A 24,187-nucleotide genomic window follows, 5' to 3' on the forward strand; every position below is an offset into this window, starting at 1 on the left:
ATTAAAGCAAAATAACAGACAAAAAAAAAGACTTTTTTTGTTAGGAAATTAGAAGGGCAAACTTGAGTTTGAAATCTCCTGCATGGTCAATGCAACATCTTGTGAATAGACATGAGTGGACCCATGCAAGTTTGGGTACTGTGGATTCAGCTGCACTTCAGATAAAGTTCTGTTCTGGACCCGAACTTGACCTGAACCTCATTGGAAGTCACTGATTGGGCAGTTCGTGTTTCCGCCCACATAGGGCACCATAAACAGTATACTTCTGGGGATGGGTGGACGAGCTTTTTCCATATTTTTTGTTTGGAACACACTGCATCCAATCATTCTGTTATTACCACCAGTGTGAGATATTCAAACACTACAAGGGGATTGCAGTGGGCCGAGCACTTAGTGTACTTCAAGCACAGTGATGCTCGTGCGAGTGGTCAGCATACGTACAGCACCCAAACTCCAAACTCAGACACTGATTTTTTAGTAAAGTATGTGTTCAGTACAAACACCGAACTTTAAAGTTCTGGTACGCTCATTTATACTTGTGAATACTATAATACTATACTATACAACGTAAATGGTTAAGATTAAAAAACAATCTAAAACAACAACTTGATGAACACAATAATAAGAGGTGCAGTGAAGTTAGGCTTTAATATTTGTCTCCACTTTTTATGAAAAATACAATAAGGTAGACAATTGTTAACTTTAATGTCTGTAAAGCGCTGTGGAATTAATAGTGCTATATAAAAGAGGGAAATAAATTAATTCCATTTATCAGAAACTATTTTCCTGATCAGCAGACAATAAACTATTTTATTTGGCAAAAGTTTAATTTTTAAAACAGTACCGATTGTCAAAAGTAAAATTCTGGGCAGGGATGTACAGTAATTTCTCGGGGATGCGATTGTCCTCTCCAAGTTAAGATTCAAGTAGTTGTGCCGCCCCGTGCTCGGCTGCAACCGAGCCGCTCGGGTCCGGACCTTCAGTGGGTGTCTCGAGGGTCTCCGGATCCGGGGGTCCTGCGGTCACTCCAACCAAACAGGGGCTGGCGGTTTGGGGACGTAGGTGTACAGCCGGAGCTGTGTTTTAAGTTTGTGACGCCACCCACGGGATGTGGTGAAGGTGGACACCACCGCTGCAGTTACGGGGCACCTGGGGGAGATGGTATGCAGCAAGTTGTTAACCCCTCCATGGGCAGAGATGGTGGCCCCCGGGACCCGTTGGGGGTGCTTTGGCGGTGCAGGGAGATGGGCGGCCGGAGGGCACTGGTGTACTCACTATTAGAATGAAACACTCGAGTCTCTGGTAAACCAAGGTGATGGTGGTCGGTGCCCGCAGCCGGCTGCAGTCAGGTTCCTCCACCCGGTTGGTGGTCTCTGCCTTTCTCCTATACCTGTTTGAGATGTTGGACTACCTGTGCTTGCAGCGTCAGGAGTCCGCTCCCCGGCTTGTGGATGTCAGAAGAGCCCGTTTTCCCGCAGACGCTGGCCCGTGGGATCTCTGAGCCATGGCGGTGGCTGCTTATCCCCCTCGTTGGGCTGTTGTCTTCTATGAGGGACTTTGGGTGGGAAAGGACCTAAAGTCCAGACCGCAATCAGTTAATTAACTCAGTCCAGTAGTGTCTAGACATCGTTTCAGGGTCTGAGTACCCCATCTTGTGCTCCGGTTTCCGAGTCGGTTCCCCGGGTCGGTACCGGTGGGCCACTACCCTGTCCCGGTCCACCACGGTTCCACTGAGCCGTCTTCCTGGCTCCTGCAGACAGAGGCCTCCGTATGCCTCCTAGCCAAAGGTGCCCGGGCTCCTACCCTGGCACCTGTCAGTCTGCTACAGGTCTGTCACACAGGCCTGACCTCCTCCACTCCACTCTCAAACTCAAATCTTTGTTAGCCTGAACTGAACTGAACTGCTTTTCCTGCCTCAGGCTCTCTGAACTCCTCGGTGGGCATGGCCAACCGCCTGGCTCTGCCCCCTGGTGTGTCCATCCAGCCCCGAGGGAGGTGACTAGGGTTTAAATAGTTGGCTGGTGTTACCTAGTGAGGGGACTGGTGTTATGCGGGGCTCTATCTGTGACTACCTGGCTTGTCCAGGGTGTCACATAGTCATACTTCCATTTTTGTAATGAGAGGATGGCATTGGACCTTCTTGTGAAGTATGGTGTGTCTGTTCAGTTTTTGCCATATGGAATGTTTATGCTCAATATTAGATCACCACGTAAGAAGAGTTCCAGTTTTAGGTGTTGTCAGACTTGGTAAATCCCCAAGAACACCAGTTATCTGGGGTTATTAAACCGTAGAAGCAAATTAAAACCACCCAGTATTATTTACTGGTCTATGGGGCTCATCTTTGGCTGTTCATCAATCATATTCTTCTAATATATAGTTCTAACAGTGTGTGCACAGTGTCATGATGTTACCTACCTTATGATTTTAAGTTTTATTCTGTATATATATTATTTATATAACATATATAATTAAATAATGCAAAGCTATTGTTTATAAGCTCTAGATTGTCCATTGCTTGTAATATTTTTTCGTACTAAATCTTTCCATCGTTATAACCAGAAAGATTATTGTTAAGTATGAACAGACCTTAAGTGGAGGAGGAATATAACATTGGTTGGCTTTTTTCACCAACCTGATTTTGCTTTCTATCATCTTTATTTACCTAGAGAATGCATCGTCTGACAACTACTATGCAGTGGCTGTGGTTAAAAAGTACTCACCGGATTCCTTTACTTTTCATGAACTAAAGGGCAGAAAGTCCTGTCACACAGGATACATGCGATCAGCTGGATGGAATATCCCAATAGGTCTGCTGACTAGAAAGGGTCTGATCCGACCAGACGGCTGTAATATTGCCAAAGGTGGGTGCACAAGGAATCTTCAATGCTTCATTATGTGTATGACTGTATGTATAGTGACATGCAAAAGTTTGGGCACCCCTGATCAAAATTACTGATATATATATGATATATAGATCTAGATATAGATAGATATATAAAAAAAAAAATTATTTCATCTTTTACATTTTGAAAATTAAAATGGGCCAATTTAAAAGCTAGCACTCTGAAAATGAAAATGGTGGAGGCTCACAAAGCAGGCAAAGGATATAAGAAGATAGCAAAGTGTTTCTGGTGTTGTGGTACATTGTTCTACTGTTCAGAGACACCTGCACAAATATGGCCTTCATGGAAGAGTCTTCAGAAGAAAACTTCTCTTGTGTCCTCACCCTAAAATTCAGGGTCAGATTATATGCAAAAGAAAATCTGAACAAGCCTGAAGTATGTTGGAAAGAAGTCCCGTGGATCACTAAATAGAACTGTTTGGCCACAATGACCAAAGATATGCGTGTGGGGAAAAAAATGTCACAGAATTTCATGAAACGAATATCTTGTCAACTATTAAGAATGGGGGTGGCTCAATCATGCTTTGGGGTTGTGTTGCAGCCAATGTCACGGGGAACATTTCACGGGTAGAAGGAAGAATGGATTCAATGAAATTTCAACAAATTCTTGATACAAACATAACATCATCTATAAAAAAGCTGAAGTTGAAAAGACGATAGCTTCTACAAATGGATAATGATCCTAAACACACATTAAAATAGACAATGCACTACCTCAAAAGTTGCAAGCTGAAGGTTTTACAACGGCCCTTACAGTCCCCTGATATGAACAGCATTGAAAATCTGTGGTGTGTTGGTGGGATATGGTGTACTGTGCATCATGTTGTGTAGGCTCATATTTTACGCCTGGTTTACTGTCCATTATTTGTATTGCTTGTGTGTACATTGTATTGTCTGTAGGTAATTACTCCCTGTAGTTTTCCTGTCCCTAAGGGCGGCTTTGCACACTACGACATCGCAGGTGCGATGTCGGTGGGGTCAAATCGAAAGTGACGCACATCCGGCGTCACTTGCGATGTCGTAGTGTGTAAATCCTAGATGATACGATGAACGAGCGCAAAAGCGTCGTTATCGTATCATCGCTGCAGCCTCCGACATTTCCATAATGCCGATGCAGCGACAGGTGCGATGTTGTTCCTCGCTCCTGCGGCAGCACACATCGCTGTGTATGAAGCCGCAGGAGCGAGGAACTTCACCTTACCTGCCGCCGGCTGCAATGAGAAGGACGGAGGTGGGCGGGATGTTTACATCCTGCTCATCTCCGCCCCTCCACTTCAATTGGCCGCCTGCCGTGTGACGTCGCTGTGACGCCGCACGACCCGCCCACTTAGGAAGGAGGCGGGTCGCCGGCCAGAGGGACATCGCACGGCAGGTATGTGCGTGTGAAACTGCCGTAGCGATAATAATCGCTACGGCAGCTTTCACTAGATATTGCACGTGCAACGGGGGCGGGACTATCGCTGCAACATCGGTAACACATTGTTACCGATGTCGCAGCGTGCAAAGCCCGCCTAAGTCTGGGGGAGGGGGCCTGGGATCAACCTACTGTAAACTCTGCTTACCTGGGGGGCAGGAGTCTGTTTGAGAACTTGAAGAGAGAATGACGAAGATTGAATCTCTGAGCTGAAGGTGCGGCTCTTCAAAGAGACCTGGACGTTTATCGTTTACTGCACTATATTCATGTTTTTTACCCTCGGTTTTGTGGATTATGTTATGGACCAATTGATTTGCTTAGAATAAATGCTCTTTGGATTGTACAGCCATCTCTCGCTCTGTTGATTGTGTGATATGGGAGAACGACCCCGTCACATGTGGCTAGACCTCAAAAGAGCAGAGCATGGAAGATGACTCAGGAATCTCACAGAACTGGAACACTTTTACAAGGAAGAATGGATGAAAGAACAAGAAATATAAAGGCTCTTGACTGGCTACAAAAAACGTTTACAAGCTGTGGGGGTGCTAATAGGTACTAACCATCCAGGGTGCCCAAACGTTTGCATCGGCCCATTTTCCCTTTTTGTTAATTTAAAAATGTAAAAGATTAAACTTTTTTTGCCTAAAATACAAAGCAAATGTGTCATCTTTAGCTTTATACCTTTTAGAGATAAGTTCATCTTCAACTTACTTTAACTGTTCACAATACCAGTAATTTTGACCAGGCGTGCCCAAACTTTTGCATGTTACTGTACAGCATCATACTGTCTGTATCTATGGTAGTGAATATGTCTTATAAAATGCCTTTCACATTGTGGAGATCAGGATGAGGCATCAGGGTCTGCCACATGGAAACAATAAAAGATGGGCCAAACAACAGAAGAACTGTTAATCCTTTTTTGTTCTTTGAGTAGACGGCACACTCTGTCTGCCAGTGCTAATACAGATATGAATTTTAGTTTATTTCATTCAAAATGACAGAATTTACCGACAAAATAGTAATGTCTATGGGCAGCACATAGCCCCCTGCGCATGTGATTAATTTGGTCAATGCGAGGACACTTGCAGTCAGTCCAAGGATTTCTTTCTATATTTCCTTAAATATCAGAATTAATATATTATAAATAATAATAATAATAATCTCTTTCTTCTTCCCTTTTTAATTCAGCTGTTAGTGATTTTTTTTCTGAAAGTTGTGTGCCTGGGGCAAAAGGAAAACCGTTTCCACCCACACTGTGCCAACTCTGCAATGGTAATGGACTTGGAAACAACAAATGTGAAAACAACACCAATGAACAATATTATGGGTATTCAGGGGCTTTTAGGTAAAAATAAAAATGTCTATCTATCTATCTATCTATCTATCTATCTATCTATCTATCTATCTATCTATCCATCCACCCATCCATTCATCCAAACTGTAAAATTTAGGCGGTACTCCTAATTATTCTTCAAAAAATACGGTGGTTTATTTGCCTATCTATGTCCTCCTGTGTTGCTATATATCTAATGTATTTGTCTATATTTTATGAAGAAAAATAATGCATTTTCAGCCTGGAGTTAAAATAGCAAAATGACATCAGCTTTGCTGAATGCTAAGACATTGTTTTGACAGATTCATAGTGATGAGATATCATATTCTGCAGCATTGCTGGAAGCTAGGGCACTATAGGCATACATCTAAATATACTTTAAAGACCTTACAAATGAATAAGATGCAATATAGATTAGACACTTGTGATGAGCAAGGACTACCAGACTCGGGTGGTCGGTACTCATAACAAGCTGCCGGCTGCTCGGATGGACACAACTCGTGTACCAAGTATAATGGACGCCAATGGGGGACTTGAGCATTTGTCCACAAGACTTTCTTATTGACTTCCATTATACTCAGATACTCGAGTTGCGCCCATCCGAGTGTCCAACTGCTCATTACGAGTACCAAGCACCTAAACAGGGTAGTGCTGACTAATCACTATTAGAGACCTATTTAAGCCAAAATAGGTCTGGAAAATATAATCACATTATTTCTTTCTTAATAAGGTCTTGTAGTACTCTCTTTAAAATCAGTAATATTTGATAAAGCAGCAGCCATTATCACTCTGTTATGCATGGACCTACTGTGTTTTTCCAAAAATAAGACACTTTCTTATACTTCGAAAAAGTGCTAGGGCTTATTTTTGGGGTAGAACTTATTCTTGTGGAAACATGGTTGGAGGTAAGGTTACTCCCCCAAAAAAGTAGACCCCCCCCTTCCCAGGAGAATCATAGTTACCAGACCCCGGACATCTGTGTGGCTCCCAGCTCATACTGTGATCTTCGATGGGCGCTCCCAGCAGGTATGCTGCACGCTGTCCTCCCCTGCTTCTGGCCAACACACTCACATACATCAGATCGCACACACTCAAACTCATACACAAACACACACATCATCAGGTCGCACACACAATCACACATCAGATTGCACACACACACTTATGTAGTTCCCCCCAGGGCAGGTGGTTAACCTACTTGTTGCCAGGCAGTCGCAGGTCGGGTCAGGCGATGTCACAGGTGGCCTTGCCTGGTTCCGCTGCCCCGAGGCGTACAGTAAATGAAGGGGAAGCGGGGATATTGAGAAAGTTTGTCATAGCGCCACATGTGATATGTGGCCAAGGATTAGCAGCTGCTGCAGAATTCCTCGGCGGGGCACAGGCGGAGCGGGCCTCGGGTGGATAACAAGGGCAGTAGTTCACGGGAGCACCGACGCGCAGGGCGACAGCATCGGCAAAGCCAGGGACGACACAGGGGGACTGCGGTTCAAAGTTCTCTTTACTCACAGTTAAGGGGCCCTGGAGGTGCCACTCTCTGCCATGATGGGCCTCAGCCAGTCCCGGGTAAATCAGAGGCAATCACAGGTGTTTGTGGAGTGTGAGTGGCTTGGTGATCCCAGTGTCTCTTTAACGTTAAGTGTCCTGTACCGTATGCAGGTGGCGAGGATCCTCGCCACGGGGCCTGGCTGCAATTCCGACCCCGGATCCTAGGTGTCACTGTGTTCTGGGAAAATGGATAATGGTCGATGGGACTTGGAATCCCCATCCCCTGCAGATTCTGACAGACAACATAGAGTATAATCTGCCCTAGGGCTTCTGCACCCTGTCAGCGCTGGCAGTGTGGGAAAGATTAGGCTCGACCTCCAGCTACCATGTTCTCCTCTGTCTCACCATCTCCACCAATTGCCTCTTGCCCTCTTCCAGTCTGGCCGGTTCCACCTAGAAGAGATTTGAATCACTCCTTCCAGGTACCGTGTTGTTCAAAGTCTCAGACTATTCTCCTTTCCCGAGATAGCTCTGAAGCACGCATCCCGGGCAGTCTCCCTGAGGGGAGCTGGGTCGCACACCCCCCAGGGACCTGTTGTTGCTTCTCTGTCCCAGACTGATCTGACTAGAAACTGTTTGTGTTTGCTCACTTCCTCAGGCAGCCCCCACCCTTGGGATGACCAATTGGTGGCTGCCCTGGTAACCGGGAATTCCCCAGGCTGTCTGGCTTCCTGTGTTGTATAACTAGCTGACTCGTGTTTGGGTGTGCAATCGGATGTGTGTGGGTGTGCAATCTGATGTGTGTGAGTGTGTGATCTGATGTGTGTGGGTGTGTGTTCGTCATTTGGTGAGTACGATTGCGGGGTCTTCTGTCTTCTTTCTTCTCTCTATCGGGGGTGTCTGCTTTCTTTCTATAATGAAGTGTCCTCCAGTATTCTTTAACTTTTTTAGCTGCAAGGACACTTCATTATTGAACCGCGAGTAGGGTTTATTTTCGGGAGTAGGGCTTATATTTAAGCCTTATGCCAAAAATGCTGAACATTCCTGCGAGGGGCTTATTTTGGGGGAAGGGCTTATTTTTGGAAAAATACAGTATGTATAAACCCAAACTGAAATCTGTAGAAATTTTCTCCCTTTACCAGTCTTCAAAGTTTATGAACATGGCAGTCTTTTAGGTTAGATTATATTCTATTCATTACATTATGATAAGAGATGAGCGAACCCATAGAAATTCGGTTCGGTGGGTGCAGCCAACCATACCTCCACTGGTTTGAACTTGACCTGAACCCCAATGAAAGTCACTGATTGGCAGTGTAGCCACATGTAGACAGCCATAAGCAGAACACTTCTGGTGGCGGGTGAGCGGGAGTTTTTTTTTGTTACACATTACATCTGATCACGCTGTTGTTACCCCCAGTGCGAGTTGTTCAAATACTGCAAGTGGCTTACAGCGGGCTGAGCAATGAGCATACCTGAGCACAGCAATGGTCATGCGAGTGATCAGGATACGTAAAGTGCCGACTGCCGAACCCAAACTCAGTTTTTTTGGGGAAAGCTGGTGTTCAGCTCGAAAACGGAACATCAGGTTTTCTCATCTCTAATTATGATCAGGCAGTTTGTGAGCCCTCTGTCTAATCAGCACGTAGGCTGATCTTTAACATATGTATATATAAATAAATAAATATATATATATATATATATATATATATATATACATACTAGCTGTAGTACCCGGCGTTGCCCAGGATAGCAACTAAGTATCGCTCTGTCTTTCTTCCTCTCTTCCACTCTCTCACTCTCCATCTCTGTCTGTCTGTCTGTCACCCTCTCTGACTGCCTGTCTCACTTTCTGTTTGTCTCCCTCTCTATCTGTCTCCCTCTCTCTGTGTATGTGTATCTACGTCTCTGTGTGTCTCTGTCTCTATCTCTGTGTGTCTCCGTCTCTGTGTCTCTGTGTGTCTCTGTCTGTGTGTGTTGTGTCTCTGTGTGTGTTATTGTGTGTCTTTGTGTCTCTGTGTGTCTGTCTCTGTGTGTCTGTGTCTCTGTGTCTCTCTGTGTGTGTCTTTGTCTGTCTCTATGTGTCTCTGTGTCTGTCTATGTGTCTATCTCTGTGTGTCTCTGTCTGTGTGTGTATCTGTGTCTCTCTGTATGTCTCTGTCTGTGTGTCTCTGTGTCTGTGTTTCTGTGTGTCTCTGTGTGTCTATCTCTGTGTGTCTGTCTCTGTATCAGTCTCTGTGTGTCTCTGTATCAGTTTCTGTGTGTCTCTGTATCAGTCTGTGTGTCTCTGTAACAGCCACTGTGCGTCTCTGTCTGTGTATGTGTCTGTGTGTCTCTGTCTCTGTATGAGTCTCTGTCTCTGTATGAGTCTCTGTGTGTGTCTGTGTCTCTGTCTGTGTGTCTCTGTCTGTGTGTGTTGTGTCTCTGTGTGTGTTATTGTGTGTCTTTGTGTCTGTCTCTGTGTGTGTCTGTCTCTGTCTCGGTATGTCTGTGTGTCTCTATCTGTGTGTGTATGTGTCTCTCTCCGTGTGTCTCTGTTTATGTCTGTCTCTACCGACATCATATTATCTGACCTATAGACACCAATCAGAGCTCCTATTAATGACCTGAAGCTTCCAGCTCCATAAACTTTCATGTAAGCAGATTTTATGGCGAATAACTGTAAAATGTGGGGTTAAATTTTCCCCTCAAAACATAGTCTATGATGTTCAATGAGTCAAATGAGGCAGCTGTGCAAAATTTCGTAATTGTAAATGTGACGGTGCGAATTCCTTTAGCAGACATACACACATGTACCGCCAACATGCGAGCAGCCGGGCTGCTGCCGAATCTGATGCTCGGATCCGGATCCGCGGTGGCTCAAGAGGTCTCCGGACCCAGGGGTTGCGCGGCCACTTGATTAAATAAAGGGGGAAAGATATGTACAGGGGCATTTTGGACAGTTCGTGATGCCACCCACGGTGCGTGGTAAAGTGAGGGACCACCGCTGTCGTTGGGGAGCCCGGTGACGATGGTGCGGCAGCCAGATGTTTAACCCCTCCGTGGGTAGGGAGTTTGTGTCCCGGGGCCCGTTGAGGATGGATGGTGTTTCGGTGCCGTTGGGGGATAGGAACAGGGGTTTCCAATGTACTCACTCAGTCCCAGAATAACCACAACGACAGCTTGTGAACCAAAGTTCTGAGCACCACCGTAGTCTGCGGGGAGCACGCCTGGATCCGTGCCCTTGGTGTTGTTGTTGGTCTGTGGCCCTATCCCTGGCACCTTAGTCTCGATTGGACCCGTTGGAATGAAACTCTCTGAGTCCCGCTCACCCGTATGGCTAACAAAGTGAGCTTGCTCTCAGGGTTCAAGCGTAGGATTTCTTTGGACTGTAGTGGGAAAGTCCTATCCCATCGGTGCGTTAGTACCCCGATTTTGGAGCGGGTTGAGGATGACACTTGAATTCTTCAACCCCGTCAGGTAAATTACCTGAACACATGAAGCTACTTTCCGGCCTAGGGTCCACGTACCCCGGCCCCTGCCCGGTGATAGCTCAAGGCCACCGGCTGCCCTCCTCGGCAGTCCATGCCCCTTGATACTGTCACCTGTGACCGGGTTCCAGCTCCTACCACGCCCAGACCAACGTCTGCCACCTAGTACACAGGAGCTCTCCTCCGTGGCCTCTCCTCACGAGAGCCATTTCCTCCTCTCTGGTAGGTACAAGTGGGATGTGTTCCTAGGATTTTGATTGGCCAAGCTGTTAACAACACCAAAGGACTGGGATCCGTAACCAAGGAGGGTGGATACTGTGCAGAAGGGCAGATTGCACAATACCCTTACACGACCTGATAGGCCAGGGCGTCACATTCCCCCTTGGTTAAACGTAGCTCGTCCACGAGCTACAGAATGACAGAGGTTTATTTTTTCTTGCTGGAACTGGAAAGAAAATATAAATTAACATACTTTTATTTAACGGGTCCTCCCACACAGGGGAGGTAATGCACTTAACGTTACTATAATACTACTTTACTTAGAGTTCGTCGCCCAACGGTGGGATGCTACCGGTTTTTATGGTAACGGAGGCTCAACCTACTCCGTTGCAGCCCCTTCCTGCGACAGTCCAGTCCCAACGTCTCGGATCCCAATAACTCGCCACCCAAACAACCTGTTCCCCCTGGAAACCTAAAGTGTGTCCGTGACCGGGTTAAGGTCCCGAGTGTTGTGATGTTGACGACTCTGGCTGGCACAGGAGGTGCAACTATTATATTAGTTTGTGTTGGTCACGCCAGTCCTGTGACCGGGGTCCATTTTTTACTAAAAATATATATATAAACTGAACGGAGTCCATGTACCGGTGTACACATTCTGGCAATTTTTCTAGAAAATCTGGTAACTTTCACTCTTTTCATTAAAACTGGTTGATTCACTAACATTTTCTATATGAAAAATAACAAACTGTGGAAAATAACAAACAAAACACCGATACCAAAAGGGTGCTTTACACACTGCGACATTGCTAACGATATATCATCGGGGTCACGTCGTTAGTGACATACATCCGGCGCCGTTAGCGACATCGCAGCGTGTGACACCAAGGAGCGATGATCAACGATCGCAAAAACGTCTAAAATCGTTGATCGTTGACACGTCGCTCCTTTTCATAATATCATTGCTGCTGCAGGTACGATGTTGTTCGTCGTTCCTGCGTCATCACACATCACTATGTGTGACACCGCAGGCGCAACGAACATCTCCTTACCTGCATCCACCGGCAATGAAGAAGGAAGGAGGTGGGCGGGATATTACGCCCCCTCATCTCCGCCCCTCTGCTTCTATTGGACGGCTGCCGTGTGACGCCGCACGAACCGCCCCCTTAGAAAGGAGGCAGTTCGCCGGCCAGAGCGACGTCGCAGGGAAGGTAAGTCCGTGTGATGGGTGGAGGCGATGTTGTGCGCCACGGGCAGCGATTTGCCCGTGTCGCACAACCGACGGGGGCGGGTACGCTCGCTAACGATATCAATATCGATATCGTAGCGTGTAAAGTGCCCTTAACATTCTATGGCATCGCAACTGTTAGTACTAACATTTAACACTCAGGTAATAGATTGTCGGGTCCCGTAGCCATGCTTCTTTGCGGCTACGTGCTACTGACACCGACACATACCCTTCTTCAAACATCACATGCTTGGTTACCTCCAGGGCATACCAGCCCCGCTTTCCGCAATGCCGGGTATAGGTAACCATCTCCTCAGGCTGAAGCTTACGATAATGGGTGGCCCCATGGAAGGTGCTGCGCCACATCCCGTCGAGACACATGCACCCCCGCTGTGAGGCCTGCTTCGCGGATGAACCCCCATCCTTGCTCGGGGTCAAACCGCTCCACCAGGCCACGGCACCGTGGCCCTTTTACTCGGGAAGCACACACACAGTGGCGTAACTACCGCGGTTGCAGCCCGCACCATTGCGACGGCGGGCCCGGGAGGTTAGGGACCCGCCGTCGCCCGGCAGATCAGCAGCCAGCTCCTTTCTGTGAGAGAGGTACTGCGCTGTTCTGCCGCAGACCACTGGGGCCGCTATATAACCCGGTCGCCGCCGCTGACACCGGGTCCCCCTGCCTGGTGTCAGCGGCGGCACCGGGCCCCCGTCATCGCACATTGCTATGATATTGCATAGAGCAGTCGGCGCCGCTCTACTGTATGCAACATCATTCTGCCCCCGTGCCTGCGCGGTGACGTTACTACTGTGCGACGGCTGTGTGTGGTGAGAGCACAGAGCGCAGGACGGGAGGACGCCGATTGGAGCAGCGAGTGAATGAGGACAGGGGTGAGGATGAGCAGCGGTGAAACAAGTAGAGGTGAGGACAGAGCAGCGGTGGAAGGAGAAGAGAGGTGAGTACTTGTTTTTTTTAATTTTTTTTTTATATATAAATCTGTGAGTGCTCGGGGAGGCTGGTTGCATGACACATGGAGGCCTTGGTGGGGGGGGGGGGCGGCTGCATGACTCGTGGAGGCCATGGTGGGGGACGCTGGCTACATAACTCATGGAGGCCTTGGGGGGGCTGGCCGCATGACATATGGAGGCCTTGGGGGGGGGCTGGCTGCATGACACATGGAGGCCTTAGGGGAGGCCTGGCTGCATGACACATGGAGGCCCTGGGGGGGCTGGCTGCATGACACATGGAGGCCCTGGGGGGACTGGCTGCATGACACATGGAGACCCTGGGGGGACTGGCTGCATGACACATGGAGGCCCTGGGGGGGGCTTGCTGCATGATACATGGAGGCCTGGGGGTGCTGGCTGCATTATACATGGAGGTCTATGGGGCTGCATAATAAACATGAAGGACACCTTATAGATGGACTGTAGAGGTGCAGTATAAATGGAGGAGTATGGGGCTGCATAATTCAAAAGGAGGAACACCTTATACATGGAATATAGGGGTGCATTATACATGGAGGAGTATGGGGCTGCAGAATACAATATGAAGATATATGGGGCTGCATTATAATACATATAGGACTATGGGGGCTACATTATAATATATGGAGGACTATGGAGGCTACCTTATACATGGACTATGGGGGTGCGTTATAAAACATGGAAGACTATGTGGTGCAGTATAATATATGGAAACCTATGGGGTGAATTATAATATATGGAGAATTATGGGGTGAATGATAATACATGGAGAACTATGGGAAATTCATTATAATAATTGGAGAGCTATGAGGGCTACTTTATATATGGAGGACTATGAGGATGCATTATAATATATGGAGGACTATGAGGATGCATTATAATATATGGAGGACTATGTGGTGCAGTATAATATATGGTGAACTATGGGGTAAATTATAATATATGAAGTACTATGGGGTGAATTATAATACATGGAGAACTATGGAGGTGCATACTAATATATGAAGGGTTATATGGAACCCTTTATACTATATGGAAGGCTATGTGGGGCCATTATAGTATTTGGAGAACTATATACAAGGGGGACAAAGATACAAGCATGGGATGGGAATGTTTTGTGCTGAGGGAAAAAGGCTCTTTCCCTCAGCACCCAGCTTTCCCATGCTCTGCTGTACATCTCTCAGCACCCAGCTTTCCCATGCTCAGCTGTACATCTCTCAGCACACAGCTTTCCCATGCTCTGATATGGGAAAGCTGGGTGCTGAGGGAAAGATGTATAGTAGAGCATGGAAAAGCTGGGTGCTGAGGACAAGATGGATATCAGGACATGGGAAAGCAGGGTGCTGATAGAGGGATTTCAGATAACGGGAAACCTGAGTGCTGTGGATAAAAGCCAAGTGTCATTATCCTGAGTGTCAATGTCATTATCCTGTACCCTAAGTGTCGGTGTACGTGGAGGGCGAGCACCCGGTCCAAATTTTGCACCAGGGCCCATCAAACTCTAGTCACGCCACTACACACACACATAAATACATACATACATACATGCATTTACACACATACACTCAGCTTTATATATTAGATGATTGCATTATCTTCTTTTATTCGTATAAGAAATTCTCAAAATAAATTTGATGTTGTTTTTTTGTTTATTGCTGCAGGTGTCTGGTTGAGAAAGGAGAAGTCGCATTTGTGAAGCACAGCACAGTCTTTGATAACACTGATGGTAGGCCTTTTTAACTCTTTCCAGGTCTGACATCAATTCTAGTGATTAGTGGATGGGTATGGCTTATTAGCCTTTTGACCATAGATAATTTCCTCAAGCCTATTTACCAAATCCCAAACATCACTAGAATATTAAGGAACAGCCAAGCTCCAGTTAGAAGATTTTTCCCTTATAAGATTCACAAAGTGTATAACTATGAATTCTCTACCATAATGTTCTTATCGGGGGCCGAGAGATGTATATGGGTCCCTTGTGTAAAAAAAGTAGATAGCTCCGTGCCCTCCAATAATTTAGTGCAGCACAACTCCCTCAGGATTCCCAAATAATTCAGCAAAAGTTGAAACCATTAAATAATTATCTCAATCCATCTTTGAGGAGATATTTTTTCCTTAAATGCATACATTTATGCTGATTATTGGAATTGGGTGTCATAAAAAAAAAAAATTGCAGTATTTAAATTCTATAACCTTTGTGTTGCACTTTTTATTGCTGGCTGCTGAATACGTTAACTGAAAATCTGTCCAATTGGAGAGTCTGTAAGTCTTATTTGTCTTTTTGGTCCCTCTGTGCTACATCAGAAGAAGAGTTGTGTTGGACCATTCAGTAAATACACAAACACTAACGAAAGCTGATAACCTAGCAAAAAGCCCATACAGAATCTTAGTGATTTCCAACATCACAGATAAACTAAATAATCCTCAGATAATAATCTTAATAATACAGTGGCCGATTTGGAAATTGTTTTAACATCCTCAACCAGGTCCAAGAATGTGATCGCTAATATAGAAAATGTAAAATAAAGAGCTATATATATTCAGGCTGGTGTATACATCACATAGGATACACTGAGGCAGCTATATACATGATATAAGATACATTGAAATTGCTGTATATACATCACACATGAGATACTGAGACTGCTGTATATACATAACATATCAGTGACATACATAGAAATCACAGAACCCAAGAGTAAATGTTCTAATCCACCAAACCCAACAGGGAATCCCTCCCACCCAAAGTTTCACCCCATAGAAACAATGTAGCACCTGTCAGTGCGATGCCTCCACTCAGTATGAGGGCCCCTGATGCCCCAATTGAGCTTATTAGGCCACCACATAGAATGAGAATCTCCACAGCCCCTCACACAAAATGAGGGTCCCCATAGCCCCCCCCCCCACAGAATGAGCATACCCACATAAAATAAGGGCCCCACAGCCCCCATTCATTATGGGAGCTCCCACAGCTCCCTACTCAATATGATGACCCCACAGCTCCTCACACAATATAATAGCCCCCACAACTCCACTGTCAGTTTGATAACCCCACACAGCCCCTAACACCGTATTGAGGCCTCTCAGTTCCGCACATGGAATGAAACCCCCCTCACACAAAATGAGGACCCCCACAGCACACCACTTAGTTTTAGGGACCCCACTCAGTATAGGGGCCTTCACAATTGCTAACTCAATATGAGGGCACTCACAATTCCTCATAGCCCCTCACACAGTATTATGACCTCCACCACCCCTCCCACTCAGTTTTGTGGCCCCCACAAGCCCCTCATACAGAATTATGGCCCCTCCTCAGTAATATGGCCCCCATATAGTCTTATGACCCTCCAGACCCCACCTCACTCAGTATTATGGCTCCCCACCAGTCCATCTACTTAATATTATGGCCCCCACCTGCTCTCCATACAGTAGGATGTCCCTCACAATTACTGACAATAAATAAAAAAAAAAGAAGCACTCTTCACCTTGCACCATTTCCCCGTCATGCTGCTCCAGTCTGGATAGTGTGAGTATTGAGACTCCACACTACAAATGCAGTGTAGTGATGTCATCACGCCTGCAGTGCAAAGACTCTCAGACCTCTTCCGACTCATGGACCCCATGTCGGCCGCGTGGGCTGCCGCTAATGATGGTGCTCCCTGTGACATAGGATACACTGAGACTGCTGTATACATTATACAATACATTGAGATTGCTATATATAAATTACGTAGGTCGGAGACATAAGGCTGCTGTATACATCAAACGATACACTGAGAGTGCTGTATATGAACTCATCTAGATCATGGTGATGCAAAACTATAGTGCTACAGACCTGCAATGGCAAGAGTGGGATAGAAGTGCACAACGCTAACTCTGCCCACAAAGAAATTCCTGACACTGGCCAGTGTCAAACTTAATCCAGTCTTGTGTATGCCATGGCAGCATTTAGTACAGAACACTGCATGCACGTACAATTCACTACACTGAAATTAAAAGGTCGACGGACAGGAAAACTAGTTCAGTGTTTCACTATGCAATTAAAAAGTGCAGCCACTGGAAATCTGTGTTAAGCTTTCAAGGAGTGCAGCATTTGGCTTGTCTTCAGCACTTCCATTAAGAACGAATAGGGCAGAGGTGCACATGATGCATCATTACTACATTCACATGAGGCTCTTCAGAGCCCCAGTTCTTGAAATTGGGGGGGTACCATTGCTTGGACTCCCAGCGATGTGTAAGTGATCTGTAGTGCCCCTGAGGTCATCAGGGAGCTACAAGGTACTGCATCCCCACCAGGATGCAGGGCCTACCCTCAGGAACCCAGAACACCAGTACCGGTAACAACACAAACATTCCAGATAATCCCTGTTTTTCCCCCCCATAGAATGGTACCAGGCTAGGGTTGGACCAATGGATGGCTGCCTAGAGGTGGAGCCAATCTAGTCCACTAGACAACCAGGCGGGAGGGGCAGACAATGGATAGTCAGAGACAGTAGTCGGTAGGAGTCGGTGACAGAGAGAGGAAGCAAGTAGACGCACTGACAGGAGTGAAACAGTGACCTGAGGGCCCAGGCGGTTGGTTGCCGGTGGAGTACTCCCAGAACCACAGCACCGACGGAGTACAGAATCCTAGGTCAGGCAAACGCTTCAAGCAGACCAGGTAAAATCTGCATAGTGAGGGGACCATCAAGGACCTGACTGACCTTGAAGTTCGGGACACAGTAGCAACGGGATAACCAGGGAACAGGACCAGAGACTCCGACCCCACAGGGTTCATGCTACCGTCATACGGACTGCTGTTAAGAGACTACCAGGAGAGGACCCCCAGCCGCTCCAAGCCACGGGGACCAACCAACCAAAGAAAGGTGCAGGGGAAAGAAGCCACCAGGTCACTAAACCGGCACTGGGACTAAGAGGACCTGCGGTGAATATCAGTCTTCCTCGAGTGACCAGTTTACAACTTGCTGTGAGTAAAGAAACTAGTTACACTGCAACCCCGTGTGAGGCCTGTCTTCTTTCAACACCCATCAACATAACCTATCATCTGGGACCTGGCTCTGCTTGCGGAGGGCCTAACATCCAGGCTGCCCCTAACACCAGCCCCAGTAGTGAAAACGGTGCCGCAGCGGCTCCATCCACATAGCCGCAAACTGCAAGCGGCATTACGTGATAAACTCTTATTTAATTCCCTTGTAAATATATCCCTTTTTCAAAAAGCACCCAGGGCACTGAACCGGGTAACAGCTACCAAGTGACATTCCCCAGTTATACACCGCCCAGGACCGAGTACCCCATAACCCTGGGCGACACAGATCCAATATGGAGAGAAGATAACTTCCATACTTTTTACAACCCCTTAAATGAGGATATGATCTATGGCTTCAATCAGGGTTTTATGTTAAATGTATCTTGTTCTATTTTTTTTAATCTCATATTACTATACATAAAAGAAAAAATACAAAATCTTGTAAACATTTTTTACAGACCAGTAGACCTAATTTAAGACTCTTATTGTATGTTGGGCCTATGGACAATAGCGGCAATATACTGACTCAAACCCTATCTTTTGTGTAGAAGATATCTATGCTTCACTCTGAACATGTTCCAATCTGGGTAAATGTTCTTATGAAGGGAGGGGGAGGAGGTGAGCTGAAATATCACCTATAGTGAAGGGCGGATCCTGCGTTATCTACTGTATATAGAAGTGTATTTCTCATTGTAATCCTGTCTGTGATAATACAGATACTACTGAGCAATCTTCTATACAGAACAGTATGGCAGGGCTAGAGGTCCATCAGAAAACTGGAAGATCTATGTTGTTGTTTTTAATTTCGATAGTGAGATTGAAAAATGGAAAAAAAAATTCTCACAACCTTGTATAAAGTATTTTCTCTGTATCAAAGTGTTTCAAGTGTAATGGCCCGGGGCTGACCTGTACCCCTGCATGTGTATTACACAAACACAGTGTTTTTGGACATAGATCCATGCTCTTATATCTAATCACCTGACCAATTTTTCCCCCTTTAGTCCTATCTTGGCCATTTTCGGATTTCTGGATACTGAAAAATATCAACACAATTCTGATGAAAGGAAACTTTTACAAATAGTAACAACAGCGGGATCCAAAACAATACTTCACACATGGCTTAGTTTGTGTCGTGGGCGGGGGCTTCTCGAGGCGCTCGGATCCGGGGCTCATGCAGCGGCCCGTTGCCCACAACACTAATAAAAGGGGATATTTACAGGGGAAAAGTCTGTGAGTGACGCCACCCGTGGCTTGCGGTGAGAGTTGGTAGCACCGGCGTTGCCTGGTGATGGGATGCCCGAGGCTGATGGAGCGGGGCAGCAGGATGGAATCCCCTCCACGGGTAGGGGATGTGTAGTCCCGGAGCCCAGGTGAACGGTGTGACGGGGTGTACATCAGAGCAAAGAGAGACAACAGGCTGAGGATGATCCAACAGGTTTACTAACAGGAATACAGGAACAGCACACGACAAGTCCAAATAAAACAGATTCGGGGGCACCTCCCGATAATCCAAAGTGCCAGATCACGACGAAATAGTCCTCTTCAGGGTCCCAGAAATCCCACACAATCCACTGGACGGCGAGATCTGTCCGCAGATTCAGATCTCGCTCCCTTCTTCTTCAAAACTCAGCTCCCAACTGCATTTAGAAACAGGAGTGAATTGTCTGAGCTCGTGGGCCTGCCCCTCGAGGGTAGGGGTCTATGCAATGGTTGGGCCCACTAGAAGATTCTAGAAGGTTGGCTCCGAGATGTCTACAGGTTTGTGTAGTTGGCGTTATCCACTGCTTACGAAACAATGAGAAGTTCCCCTGGCTGTGTGGACAAGAGATAATTGCATTATGGGCCCAGAGACACAGGAGATGGGGGAAGGTATGGTTAAGGCCCCGTCACACTAAGCAACATCGCTAGCAACATCGCTGCTAACGAACAACTTTTGTGACGTTGCTAGCGATGTTGCTGTGTGTGACATCCAGCAACAACCTGGCCCCTGCTGTGAGGTCGTTGGTTGTTGCTGAATGTCCTGGGCCATTTTTTAGTTGTTGCTCCCCCGCTGTGAAGCACAGATCGCTGTGTGTGACAGCAACAACTAAATGTGCAGGCAGCAGGAGCCGGCTTCTGCGGAGGCTGGTAACCAATGTAAACATCGGGTAACCAAGAAGCCCTGTCCTTGGTTACCCGATATTTACCTTTGTTATCAGCCTCCTCCGCTCTCACTGTCAGTGCCGGCTCCTGCTCTGTGCACATGTAGCTGCAGCACACATCGGGTTAATTAACCCGATGTGTGCTGTAACTAGGAGAGCAAGGAGCCAGCGCTAAGCATTGTGCGCTGCTCCCTGCTCTGTGCACATTTAGCTGCAGCACACATCGGGTTAATTAACCCGATGTGTGCTGTAACTAGGAGAGCAAGGAGCCAGCGCTAAGCATTGTGCGCTGCTCCCTGCTCTCTGCACATTTAGCTGCAGTACACATCGGGTAATTAACCCGATGTGTGCTGTAACTAGGAGAGCAGGGAGCCAGCGCTCAGTGTGCGCTGCTCCCTGCTCTCTGCACGTGTAGCTCCGTGCGGTGGTAACCAAGGTAAATATCGGGTTGGTTACCCGATATTTACCTTAGTTACCAAGCGCAGCATCTTCCACGCGGCGCTGGGGGCTTGTCACTGGTTGCTGGTGAGCTCACCAGCAACTTGTGTAGCAACGCTCTAGCGATCCCTGCCAGGTCAGGTTGCTGGTGGGATCGCTAGAGCGTCGCAGTGTGACATCTCACCAGCAACCTCCTAGCAACTTACCAGCGATCCCTATCGTTGTTGGGATCGCTGGTAAGTTGCTTAGTGTGACGGTACCTTTACTTACATCCCAAGACATAGTACTACAGCAAATACAGAGAGAAGGTAAAATACATCACATGGCATCTTATACAAAAATATGGAATGGAGAAAACTACATACATCATGACAATTCCTTCCCCTCCCAACCTGTGTACGTACTAGGGACCTCTACAGGTCGCTGGTTAAGTACACGCAGGCATGGCTGACAGGACTCAAGGCTCCTCTTGCCTGGACAGTCCATCTGCATTTTGGGTGTTGGCTCCAGGTTCTTTAGTGTATGATGAAGATGTAGGGTTGAATGTTCGGGTCCAGTTTATATCCTCCTTCACTTAAACTCTGCTTCCTGCACCCACAAATCGGCATTGTATATCTCCCACATCATTGCCTAGGAGTATGTCTGCAGGAAGGCCGCTCATCACACCGATTATGCATTGTTTTGCCCCAAAGCCATAATCCAGGGTCACACTCGCTCTTGGAATGTATCTTTGAGTACCTCCAGCCAATTCAATGGCAATTCCTGGTCCCTGTTGAATTGCTTCTGGTTGAATTACTCGGGGATCTGCGATGGTGAGAAAAGCCCCAGTGTCACGAAAGCCAACAACTTTTTGGCCATCCAGCACAACCTCCTGTAGATGTTTATGCTGAAGATCAGATGAACGGGCGGCTGTGGCTCGCACCCCATAGACTCCTGGTAGGGAAGTCAACATATCAGAGTCACTTGGCAAATCATCAGGGCCTGAATCCAGCTCTTCTCCTGTTGAGGGTGTCTGTAGATAATGGACAGGCAAAGGTGGTCTGCAGCTGTTCTGCCTCCGAACACCTGGACAGTGAGCTTGCAGATGCCCAGGATGCCCACAACCATAACATCTGCGCTGCATCTCACTCCTTCCAGTTTGCCTTCTGGAGAAGTAGGTAGGAGACTTTGGTGACTGATAGGGAGGTGCAGGTGCTGGAGGTGGTTGTCGATTTGGAGGATGACTCCACGGGATAGATGGGCATGTGGCCCGCAGATGCCCGGGATGCCCACAGCTATAACATCTTCACTCTTCTACTTTCTCTCCTCGTCGCATTCCAGAAAATGTGGTCGAAGCAACTGGAGGCACATACACACGGGTATCCACATGAGGTGGTGATCTAGGAGGTTGAGGAACATTGGGCACTGAAGGACAAGGAACCTCTGGAGTTGAGGTGCTGGTCATTTTTGCTCCCTCTGCTAGCAGCTTCTTCCACTGAGGCTTGATAGTGAGCACCTCATCAGCTAGAGCAGCAGCTTGTTCCACTGTCTCTGGTCTCCTCTCATGCACCCATTCCCGGATCTCAGTAGGGCACTTGGCATAAAACTGTTCTTTTAGGATGACCTGGAGGAAGGTCTGCCAAGTTAAGGCCTCCTCTCCCTCCAGCCAGCGATGGCATACTTGTTTCAGTCTGTGGGCATACATTTTGAAACACACTTCCCCATCACAGGCTAACGTACGGAACTGAGTCCTGTAAGTGTCTGGCGTTACAGCATAATGTTCTAGAATAGTCTGTTTAATATCCGCATACTCACAGTTCCACCGAGGGTCCATAGCTCTATAGGCTGCAGCAGCTCCACCCTCTAAGAGCCCAACCAGATGCCGGACGCGCTCCCTTTCTGGGACTTCCATTAATCGACACTGATGCTCAAAGTCCTGGAAGAAGCCCTCAATGTCACCAGCAGCCTCATTAAACTGCTTGAAGTCTTTGCGGGACACCCTGGGAAGTTCCCTCATGATGGGTGCTGGGGTTACAGTCTGTCTGGAACCTCTCGCGGCTTCCACAGCGAGCTGCTTATCCAGCAATGCCATCTCCTCCATCCTGCGCTCCTTCTCTTTAGCTCCACGCATGACCTCCATCTTATATTCTATGGTGGTCTCCTCTCCCAGCAAGGCCATCTCCTCCTCGTACCACACAACCCATTGACTTTTTTGGGTATTTACCTCCGGCTCCCGTCTTTGCTCCCCTTGCTGTGGAAATTGTTCCTCGGTGCCATCTTGCAGGCAAGCGTTTTCCAATGCCTCAATTAGTTGCTCCTTAGAGAGTCCTTTGTAGCCAACACCTAATTCACGGGCCTTTGTTTGTAGGCTCACCACAGTCCAGTTCCTGTATCCTGAGGTTCTGGTTTCAGACGTTGATTGGCCGTTGTCCTCCATTTCTTCTGCTCTGATCCCACTGCTGCCACTAGTTTGTGACGGGGTGTACATCAGAGCAAAGAGAGACAACAGGCCGAGGATGATCCAACAGGTTTACTAACAGGAACACAGGAACAGCACACGACAAGTCCAAATAAAACAGATTCGGGGGCACCTCCCGATAATCCAAAGTGCCAGATCACGACGAAATAGTCCTCTTCAGAGTCCCAGAAATCCCACACAATCCACTGGACGGCGAGATCTGTCCGCAGATTCAGATCTCGCTCCCTTCCTCTTCAAAACTCAGCTCCCAACTGCATTTAGAAACAGGAGTGAATTGTCTGAGCTCGTGGGCCTGCCCCTCAAGGGTAGGGGTCTATGCAATGGTTGGGCCCAATAGAAGATTCTAGAAGGTTGGCTCCGAGATGTCTACAGGTTTGTGTAGTTGGCGTTATCCACTGCTTGCGAAACAATGAGAAGTTCCCCTGGCTGTGTGGACAAGAGATAATTGCATTATGGGCCCAGAGACACAGGAGATAGGGGAAGGTATGGTTACTTACATCCCAAGACATAGTACTACAGCAAATACAGAGAGAAGGTAAAATACATCACATGGCATCTTATACAAAAATATGGAATGGAGAAAACTACATACATCATGACAAACGGGAGTTATGGCTGCGGAGAGTGTCATGCAGGGTTGGACCGGGGATGGATGGTGTACCCACAGTTCCAAAGAATTGCACACAAAATCCAGTGGTAAACCAAATTGCCAGTGACCGGTTGCCTCTGGCAGGGGTGTATTCGGGTCCCACACCCTGATGTAGCAAACAGGGGTCCCTTCCTCCTGCACTCAGTGTTTGTGTCTTCAATGGGGCAACTCCGCTTGAAACGGGTAAGTCCATTCCCGATACTTTGTATGTTGGGAGCTGTGGCCTGCGAAATCTGACCCTTGGGATCTCTGTGGGTTCTGGCGGACACCCTATCCCCCGTGTTGGGATTCCGTTTCGCTCTCTGGGCTTACTGTTGAACAAGGCCTGGAACCTTGTCCCCAGCTGGTCAATTGACAAGGGGCTTGAAACCTTCCTCGCCCTAGGGTCCAGGCACCCCGACTGTGCACGGCCTCCGAACCGGATTCCCACTGTCGGCACCGGCGGG

At 47.3% G+C, this 24,187-nt stretch overlaps 1 protein-coding gene across 1 annotated transcript in view; it reads left to right on the plus strand.

Moving 5' to 3' along the window:
* MELTF (melanotransferrin) overlaps positions 1-24,187 on the plus strand; it is a 127,517-nt gene that overhangs the window by 86,185 nt on the left and 17,145 nt on the right. Inside the window, exons 11-13 of the mRNA XM_075338530.1 lie at positions 2,667-2,861; positions 5,505-5,661; positions 14,691-14,755. Coding sequence (XP_075194645.1) covers positions 2,667-2,861; positions 5,505-5,661; positions 14,691-14,755 — 417 coding nt within the window. The remainder of the gene's footprint in view (positions 1-2,666; positions 2,862-5,504; positions 5,662-14,690; positions 14,756-24,187) is intronic.

Source organism: Anomaloglossus baeobatrachus, chromosome 3 (assembly GCF_048569485.1).
Source record: "Anomaloglossus baeobatrachus isolate aAnoBae1 chromosome 3, aAnoBae1.hap1, whole genome shotgun sequence".
Lineage (NCBI taxonomy): Eukaryota > Metazoa > Chordata > Amphibia > Anura > Aromobatidae > Anomaloglossus > Anomaloglossus baeobatrachus.